The 10,125-nt window shown below is 36.9% G+C and overlaps 1 protein-coding gene across 1 annotated transcript; it reads right to left on the reverse strand.

Moving 5' to 3' along the window:
• Positions 1–899: 899 nt before the first annotated feature.
• Positions 900–6,591, reverse strand: LOC124373761 (NADH dehydrogenase [ubiquinone] iron-sulfur protein 7, mitochondrial-like; the record flags this gene model as incomplete). The annotated part of the gene is made up of 2 exons (XM_046832106.1): positions 6,415–6,591; positions 900–1,085 (listed from the first exon to the last, which is right to left on the reverse strand). Coding segments are annotated over exons 1-2 (363 nt in total), but the record flags the coding sequence as incomplete, so codon positions are not given.
• Between the last annotated feature and the right edge of the window lie 3,534 nt (positions 6,592–10,125).

Here is a 10,125-nt window from a genome sequence, read left to right on the forward strand (position 1 = left end):
AAGAAGACTTCCACGCTTACTCATAAAATAATTGTACATTTAAACTTTTTTTGTTATACTCCCTATCTATTTTCTGATTCAACTACTATCAAATGAAATGCAGTGTTGTAGTGGGGCAATAAATGATAGTGTATATTTACATTTTGTTGTACTTTCTTTGACCACCGTATTCCATGGGCCGTCAGTAGAAGATTAATAAACGCTATGTTGGCTCACTAGGGTTCTTTGGAAGATCTATCAACTTGCCTATAAAGAATAAATGAATGAAGAAGACAACACTAATTCAGTGCCACCTTTGGTTTTGAATGTATTAGCCACTTTTAATAACACACCAAAACAAAAGTGGGAATGTCATCGTGTAAGTAAAAATAAAAAGAAGAAAATTCAACTGTATTAAGTAATTCATAGTTGCAAATGTAAGTTTTGACCGTATTACTTCACAATATATAACTATTTTTATAATTTAACTAATAAAGTCAATGGTAATCTTTTAAAGAGGACTAATAGATCAAATTACTCTACAATTACTTCCTTCTCATGCTCAGTTTCTTTAGTCACCTCTCTTTATCTGAACTTCTTTTGCAAGATGAAAAACCACAATCCATAGATTTTTAAGGAAAAAAACAGTCCCTCTCTACTAAAATAAAACACTTACAATATAACGGTTTACATCAAGTTATTTAATCAGGGCTGTATTTCTAAATAGGCTAAGTAGGCTGCAGCCTAGAGCGGCAAAATTAAGGGGCGGCAGATTTGAAAAAAAATTAAAATATTTGTGAAATACAATATTATTTTCCTTATACGAGTTTTTAAGTTTGTGTTATATAAATAGAGCTTTTAGGAAACACATACAGTTTAATTTCCTATTTCGTTGTAATGTATTACTACAAAATATGTACGAACGCCTTGTTCCTTTCGCGCAACGAGCGGCGATCTGCCGATTTACATTGGCAACACCCCCTGGCAGCCGGCAGCCCTGGGTGGCTGGCGCGACAGCTCTCCGCTCCCCTGCCCCTCCCCACCACTCCAACACTGGCGCTCAGCTGATAGTCACCTGACGCTGTCACGGACCGACAGACGCCCCTCTGACTCACGACTCACACATCCACAGATTACACTACACTACAGTCTACAGTGACTACACTGCGCTGTCAGTTGGTGGTTGATGTTAGTGTTGTGCACACGGCGGACACGGTTACGGTGTTATACATAAGTCGTTGACTCGTTGTATTCAGCTAGTTCAATGTTAAAGTCAACAATCAATTGTAAGTATGATTGAATCTGAAATGGAGACTTAGATGTAGAGAGTGGACCGGTGAATGGAAAATTTTAGCTAACTAGTAACCATTGCAATAACATGTGGGTCGTTGTCAAATCAACTGTCCTTTCGAGGTCCCAATATTATATACAATTTTTAATAACTTTAATTTTAAGGGGGCGATTCACCATTGCGGTTTTAGCAACCTTTGGCCGGTCGGCTCCCATAAGCGCATTGTTAATTTCACGCTTGCAGGCTTGTCGAATTCAAATGATCCATATTCCAACAGTTGCTCAACAAAATGTGCTCATAAAAAGTAATATTTTTTTACGGAAATCTATTGACAACTAATCAATCTAGGGTTCTCGATTTTTAATTTCCTCTCAAAAAATCTGTTTAGCCTTCAAAGGGCGGTTAAAAATCACTAATTTTTGGACCTTTTGCCAAGTCCCCTACACTATATTATTTAATATTTTTCAACATTTAAAAAACGGCAATCCTAGATCACCATTTGGAGGAATACACCAATACTCTCAAATTTAGGATAACTTAATTCTGTGAGCAGTGATCATTTGAATTCCACGCCCTGTTTTCATGGTCAGCGGCGTGTTAGAGCAACCCCCTTAATAAAATATACTCAATTGTCGTATGTGTTATCAATGAACCAATATAAAAATTTAGGATAATTACTTTACTTGCTTATTTACGCTGCTCTTGTACTTATTACTCCTTATAAACCTCATGAGTGTTACTCTCTACATCATGGAATGTTAGGTAGGGTACCCTAAATCATGAGTGTTACTTGGTAGTTTTAAGGGAAAATTGTTTAAACTACAGATATTTTGGCATATTTTAACATATGTTTTAGATAAGTAAGAGAACAGAAGTACTCTAAAAACTCATTATTAAGACAAAATAAAATTTTTTGGCGAGTGAAACTCAAAGAAATTGAAAAAGAATCTCATAAAAATTCATGTAAGTAATACAATGTATTTGCTTGCGTTCTCACAGAAAAAAGTCCAACATTTTTCCAGATCCCCTTTTGGCTGGTATATGTGTGCCCTCCAGACCTTCTTCCTTCTTCCCATATAAAAAAGAGCTTTCAAATCTTCGTTTTTCTCCAGGACCCCTAGGATGGCAGTAGTTACGCAGATTACGCTCCCAAATAACTGACTATTCGGTTCTGGACGTAGAGTTTTATATTTTTAGGCTACTACTAGCTTCTCTACAACTACAATGAGTGGTGGACGGAAGAGGCTTAGCGGTGCGGAGTACAAGAAACGGGCGAAGAAGAAACTCGAAGAACAAGAACGTGTATTGAAACAAACCAAAAGGCTAGATTTTGTTCTTTAAGACGCCAGGAGAACAAGAGATTGCACCAGTTACTTTGAAGGACCTGCACTTGACGATTCCGTTGACGAGACGGCCGGCCAGCTGGACGACAATGTTTCAGCCTGGGCCAGGCTGCTCAAATCCACCAGCTAATCTAGCAAGTTTTAAACGAAGACATCATCATACCTCACGAGATCGCCACTGAAAACCTTTCGTTGGAGCTGCTGTCACCCTGCTGTTCCAGCGAAGATCCAGCTTTCTGGGTTTTGAATGATGCAACTCGAGATTCAATCGCAAAAAAATATGGGTTCAAACAAAATATCGACCTGGATTTCTCAAACAGCGTCAGAGAATACAAGGATCAAAAACGATATTTATCCAAATCTCTGTTTCAACGAAACATTGAAAAAATGGAGAGGTTCAGGACAGAAAGTGGATGGTATTCTCAAAAAGCAAGGGTTCTGTTTATTGTGGCCCTTGTTTGGCATTCAATTTCAAAGAGAAATCCCAGTTTGATTGTAAAAGACGGATTCAACGACTGGAAAAATGGTGAAAGTCGGGGCCAGTCATCACGAAAAACTCACCAATTCACAAGTCGGCAATCATTACTCTATAATCACGAGAAATTGCTTCTGAAACGTGTTGGCAGTATGTTAACTGAGCAAGCTAGACAAAGAAACCAATTATTGGAAAAAGGTTTTGGCCAGGGTTATAGCGACCGTTAAGGCCTTGACATCAAGAGGCCTTGCATTAAGAGGCGATGATGAAATCTTTGGATCAAACAGAAATTGGAAATTTTTCTTATGGCTTTAGAGCTTATCTCCGAGTTCGACCCTTTTTTAGCTACTCAACATTGAAAAATATGGTAATTGTGGAAGTGGTCATACAAACTATCTCTCTTCCCAAACGTGTGAAGAAGTCATTTGCATTAATGGCTCAAAATGTAAGGACAAGAAATTTGTGAAGAATTGAAACAGTCAAAATATTTTTCTCTCATAGTTGATTCAACCCCAGACATGTCTCATGTAGACCAGTTGGTTCTTGCAGTCAGTCAGGTATGTTTTAAATGACGGTGTACCCTGTGAACGATTTCTTACCTTCATCCCGTCAGTTGGACATACCGCAGAGGGTATGTTTAAAAGTGTGATGGAGAGAACTAGGAAATCTGGAAATTAAAACATTGATGACTGCCGAGGCCAATCGTACGATAATGCCTCCAAATATGTCGGGGACTTACAATGGTCTTCAGGCAAAGATAAAGAGCAAAAGTCCTTTAGCTCTATTCATCCCGTGTGCGGCTCATTCTTTAAATCTGGTCGGATCATCTGCTGCTGAATCTTGTGAAGAAGCGTGCAGATTCTTCATGTTGCTTCAAGAACTTTTATGTGTTTTTTACATCTTCCACAAAACGATGGGAGTGCCTGATAGGTGTAATGGAAGATTCTTATCAGAATAATAAGACTATAAAAAGGGTGTGTCCTACACGATGGTCGGCTAGGGATGATGCATGTCAGAGCTTGCGAGAGTCTTGGGAAGAAGTGTACAAGGCTTTTGACAACAATTTCAAAAGACCCAACAGAAAAGGCTACAACCAGATGTGAGGCTCAAGGAATCGCTCGGAATCTAGAACGTTTTTGAGAGTGCATTTATGGTATGCTTCTGGAGCACTGCCCTCCATAGAATTCACAAAGTCAGTAAAACTATACAAAAGTGGAACCGTTGACGTTTTGTTAGTCAGGGATTTGTATGGTTCTCTAGAGGAATGTTTTGTGTCAGAAAGAAACAACTTTTCTTATTTCGAGGAATTGGGTATGAAGATAACCAAAACTGAAACATACGATTCATACGAAAAAGACACAAGCAGACAAACCAAAGCGGAAAAGTCTGGGCCAGACGAAACCCGGAGTGAAGAAGTCAACCTGACTGGCAGAGATGACTTGAGAATTAACACATTTCTATCCAATTCTAGACTCCTTTATTTGTGAATTTAAGAGAAGAAAAAGTGGCCTATATGTGACTTTGTAGGTAGATTCTACTTCCTGACTCAATTGTGTGACAGCAAAACAGACATCAACATCACAGAAGAGGAACTAAGAAACAAGGCAACGAAACTTCATCAAATTTATCAAAATGACTTAGATTCCGATTTTATTGAAGAGTGCATTCACTTCCAAAAACACTGTGCGGTGGGAATGGACAATCCCTCAGATAAAACGTTGGAAGGAATTTCTACCTTTTTGAGAAAGAACTCGTTGCATGATGTTTACCCTAACTTGGACATAGCAGTACGAATTAGTTTGTGCATACCTGCAACTAATTGCGCGGGAGAACGTAGCTTTTCCTGCCTTCGAAGAGTTAAAAACTACTTACGGACAAGCATTTCTGAAAACAGGCTCAATTCACTTTCCCTCCTATGTATAGAAGCAAATTTAACAAAGAAGCTCTCTTATGAAGATTTAATTAAAGAGTTCTCAATTAAAAAGGCTCGTAAGAAAGCTCTGTAAAATGTAAAATAGCCTACTGTATATACAATAAATTAGTTCTGTTAATCACACAATGAACTTGTATTAGAATGTACAAACGTTATTTTTAAATATTTCAACTCATGCTTATAATAAACCAGTTATTCAAATAATTTTGTCAAACTTTAATTTCACCTTGCAAAACCATTTGATTGATTTAAATTAAACAATTTTCCAAGATTTGAAAATATTTAACAACATTCCAAGTAAGTGTAAGTCTGCAAAAAAATACACATTTTCTAAAATGTGTGTTATTTGGGCTGCAGTTCCATATAGTTCCACCGGCACAATCGAATACGAACATATCGATTGTTGATCAAGGTAAAACATCGTGCCGCGGCGTTAGGTTAGGTTATTTCACGTTTATTTTGTGTTTCTCGGTCGGTAAATAACGTGAAGTAACCTAAACCTAACCACCGCGTCGCGATATTTCCCCGTTATTTGACTAAACATTAAAAAAATTTATAATAGGCTACATTAAAACTGTTACGAAATGCTTTTACAAACGCCATCCAAATTTACTATTTTGTTCCTGAAAAATGCAAATTTTCCCGGGGGGGGGGCCGGACCGCCGGACCCACTTTTGGCGGGGGGGGTGTGCTCCCCTTTTTGGGGCGGCAAATTTATATTAAGCCTATAGGCGGCAAACTGGTAAATCCGGCCCTGTATTTAATAGTTAATTACAATCTACAACAAAGAATATTTTTCCTGCGCTAAATGCATCCGATATAGTCAAACAAGTTTGCATTTGTATAAAACACTAGCTGTTTCCCGCGACTTCGCACGCTTTTCGTAAGCGTTACCCGTGTATGTGCACTTCTGGCTCAAGTAAATTATATTTCCAACGCCGATGTAGAGTTTGCTTTGTTGCCACGATCAAGAAAATCTGTATATGTTTATAGCCATTGTACACGTACATGTGTTTTTATTATAAAGTGGTCTAACACTCAAGCTTTAAGTTCAACCAGAAATTTATCTTCAAGACAAATATACATCATAACTTAGCGCCTTCAAATAGTGTTTGGCTATTAAAATATTCGTAACTGTCTCGTAATTGCAGTTTATAATGTGCAGGCGCTTTGAAAACTATTATCTTTGGCAACGCCACCTGGAGGCGAGTTACATCAACAGACATAGCATAGAAACCTTCTTCGTGGAAAAATACATATACATATACATTTTCGTAATGATCGGTTAAATAGTTTACGATTCCATAAAGGACAAACAAAAAAATTCATTTATATATATATATATATATATATATATATATATATATATATATATATATAACTGGGAAATCACCTGATCGTAAACCTTGCGCAGCGCAGGTGCCATCTTGTTGGTGAGTGTGCCGGCCACAATGATGCAATCGGCCTGGCGAGGGGATGCTCGGAACAACACCCCGTACCTGTCCATGTCGTAACGAGGAGCGGCGATGTGCATCATCTCCACAGCGCAGCACGCCAAGCCAAATGTCATCGGCCAGAGGGAACCCTGATAATAACTACTCATCTATTATTCTGTAATGTACCGTTCCTAAAGCAAATTTCAACATAGTATAACACCCACAGTTATGTTTTTACAATTAAACATTTTTATCAATACAAATATTTTACAAATTATTAATGTTCATCCGTGACATTCATAAGTAACAATACCACGTGTACAATATTATTGTATTTCAATTAAATGCACTATTTAAATTATCTTGATACCTAACAAACCAGTTAACAATTACAACACGTTGACATCATCACATCGACTGGTTGAGTTATACAGGTAAAAGTTGAAAAAGAAAACTTTCAAGGTAACAAGGTTAAATACAGTGTGGAAGGCTTCACGTCCTCCCCCCAAAGGACATTCTGCTCCAGAGAACCACGGTCAGTGTGGAGGGCTTCACGTTCACCCCATGACGGATGACATTCTGGTCCGGAGAATAACGGTCAGTGTGGAGAGCTTCACGTTCATCCCACAACGGATGACATTCTGGTCCGGAGAACAACGGTCAGTGTGGAGGCTTCACGTTCATCCCATAATCTTTAAGGTTTATATTTATATCTTTAAGGTTATACTCTTTTGAATTAAGTGTTATTTATGTTTTAATAGTAAGATATTGTGTTGTAGAAAAGACGTCTAATTAATTTGTTTAATTTAATATTGACATTGATAATACAACTTAATGTTGTTATATATATCAATAAAATGTTAGTTATTATTATTTTTCTATGAGAATGATTTTAATTTGGATTTAACTTTATTTAAAATTGATTCTTTTTTTTGTTAAAATTTCATTTACCTTTCTTGTCCAATTAACGATGTCATCTAGTCTAGCTAGAGCAAACTCGGCCCAATTGTTTGTCTTGAACGGTGAATAAGGTCTGTATGTTGGGGCATCTGTAACAGAAGAAGCGGGTATTTTCAATAGAAATACATGATCATTGAAGAACAAATCAGTACTACCAACATATAATCAATCATTATTTAACTTCATTTTCCCAGTTCCATTTTCTCTCACATACCAGGTTCTCTGATCATTGAAATTTTAACACAGTCGAACCTTGATAACTTTTAATCTTAAGAGACACGAAAAACATTGAGTTAGAGAATATTTCGAGTAAACAAGGTTCGACAATGATTCCTCTACTAGTGAAGTTATGAAGTACTTTTAATGAAACTTTGACTTATAGAGGGCCGCATAGCGAGTAATTCTACGGTCAGCATCTGATATTCGGCGCTGTTGCAGACTTGACTCCTGAAATCCGAATCGGATTTCAACAGCGTCGGATTTCAGATGCTGCACGTAAGAAGAAGGTGAACTGGAGCTAAATTCAAAATTCACATCGAATCAGCCATCCCCACTATAGCTACTTTATGTGTAGAAGACTCGGTTGTTTCACCGTTGCTCAGTCAACATCGTATTATGCTCAATCGTACACCTGATGAGACAATCTCTTCACCTAGATTACACTACTGTTTGTAGTCTGAGTGTCTCTGATGTCGAAGCGATGCGAGGGAGGGTTCGTTTTTGAGCGTCTTTGTTCTTCGTCACCGACTATTATTGAATCTCTGCAGACGAACATGACTGCAGATTTCAGGACTCAAGTCACGTGGCCTTTGTATTGTTGACATTTACTGAATAAGTGAAATTCCTATGCTAAGTAGTTCATAGCTAAGTATCCGGATTATGATAACCAATACTTGATGTTGGTTCTGTCTCAGAAGCAATCTCAAATCATTTTTTAACTGTGCATGACCACTTGATAACTAATTTGATTAACTGATAGTGTAAAGTTTTAAAGTTTGGATTAATGTGGTTGCTCCTATGATGCTGTAAGCAGCAAATGATCTCCAGCCTCATGGAAGGTTTCAGTAGTCGGGTAATCTGACTTGTGAGGGTTCAAAAAGTGACATTGAATAGAGTAAATTTGGTGGTTAGAATCACTCGTATATCACACATATTACTTTGTTGCCTCTTCTACTATTATCTCCTTTCCTACTTGTTTCTTAGTATGAAGCTGGCAATGGAAAAATTATAAACATGATTTTTTTAATTAACAGCAATAGCACTTGTATTATCATTCAAAAGAGTAAGGAAAGCATTTCGTATAGGCAAAAGCTAAATACCTGTTAATTATGTTAATTCGGTGCACATACTTCTACATTCGGAAGTATTATACCAAATCATACTAACGCGCCAATCTCAATTTTAAACAATTCCCAAGGCCTTAATGGTCTGCACTACCAGTATCCATCCAGACAACTAAAATTATGGTTGCTTTAGTCAGTTGGGATATAAATTAAACTTGCCATGTTGGTTGTTTTCGTACAATTAGTATTCTATGATATAATTGAGATCAGTAATTATACCTAACCATAGGAATTAAGCTACTAAATTATAATTAAGAATACTACCCTCAAAGAGAGCTTAAACACACTAACACACACACACACACACACACACACACACACACACACACACACACACACACACACACACACACACACACATATATATACAATTCCAAAAGAGATTGGTTACAAATTTCTTTACTCAAATTTAAATTACTTACTTCCAAGTGAACATGATAAATAGTATACCTGTACCAAAATGCCCCAACAATGTTTTTTGCATAAATCACTTGGTTGTTGATATTTTGATTTTTGTTTTAATATTCAAACCAACGTATTATCAGAAGATTATGCAGTATTATGGTTTAGTAAGGTCAGATAAAGGGAGCATTTCCAGTATTAATAACAGAGAATGCTGCCTGAAAAAGGATTTGCTGCACTTTTAACTTTATTTGTTTGATATAGAGGATACTCAACTTCTACTTGTATCATATAAAGGCGACAAATGTTTTAACTTTGTAACTGCAGAGAATGCAATAAACAAGGCTCTGTGAATATTGCATTTCAACAGGAAATGCAATACAGAATGGGGGCCAGATGACAGGAGTTGTGCATATGACATATAATTCTGTAATCATCCTCAGTAAACTCAGTTTATGCTAAAGTTTTGATAATGAATATTTTAAAAATTTACCCATAGTTTCTTTCTTGTGAGCTACCTCAGTTGCTTGGTTCCTCTTCGCGCCACAACAGACATAACCCCACCCTGTTGTACAAACTTACTGACATTTTCAGCAACAGGTATCACTGCGAACAAAAAGGTCCTTTTAGTTATATTTTTGCTTTAGTTCAAAAACTCTTAATTTAGTAATCTATGATATATATACAAGTCTTAAATTTTAGGCTAAACCTTTAAACATATCTTTGCTCATAATATGCCTTTGTTATTCTGTTAAAGCACATTGATAAAATTATTGTTTCAAACGTGAACTATTCTACAGTAAACTAACATCGGAATGCGTACAACAGAGAAACAAAACCTATATATAGATTGTTTGTAGTACAACGCTCCAAATCGCTTATCGGCCGTCTAAAACTGCCAAGTCATCCCAGCCACAAAATTATCTATCTTGATACGTCGAAACTAATGATAATTCCATTTTC

This window comes from Homalodisca vitripennis, unplaced genomic scaffold, assembly GCF_021130785.1.
Source record: "Homalodisca vitripennis isolate AUS2020 unplaced genomic scaffold, UT_GWSS_2.1 ScUCBcl_6342;HRSCAF=13513, whole genome shotgun sequence".
NCBI lineage: Eukaryota > Metazoa > Arthropoda > Insecta > Hemiptera > Cicadellidae > Homalodisca > Homalodisca vitripennis.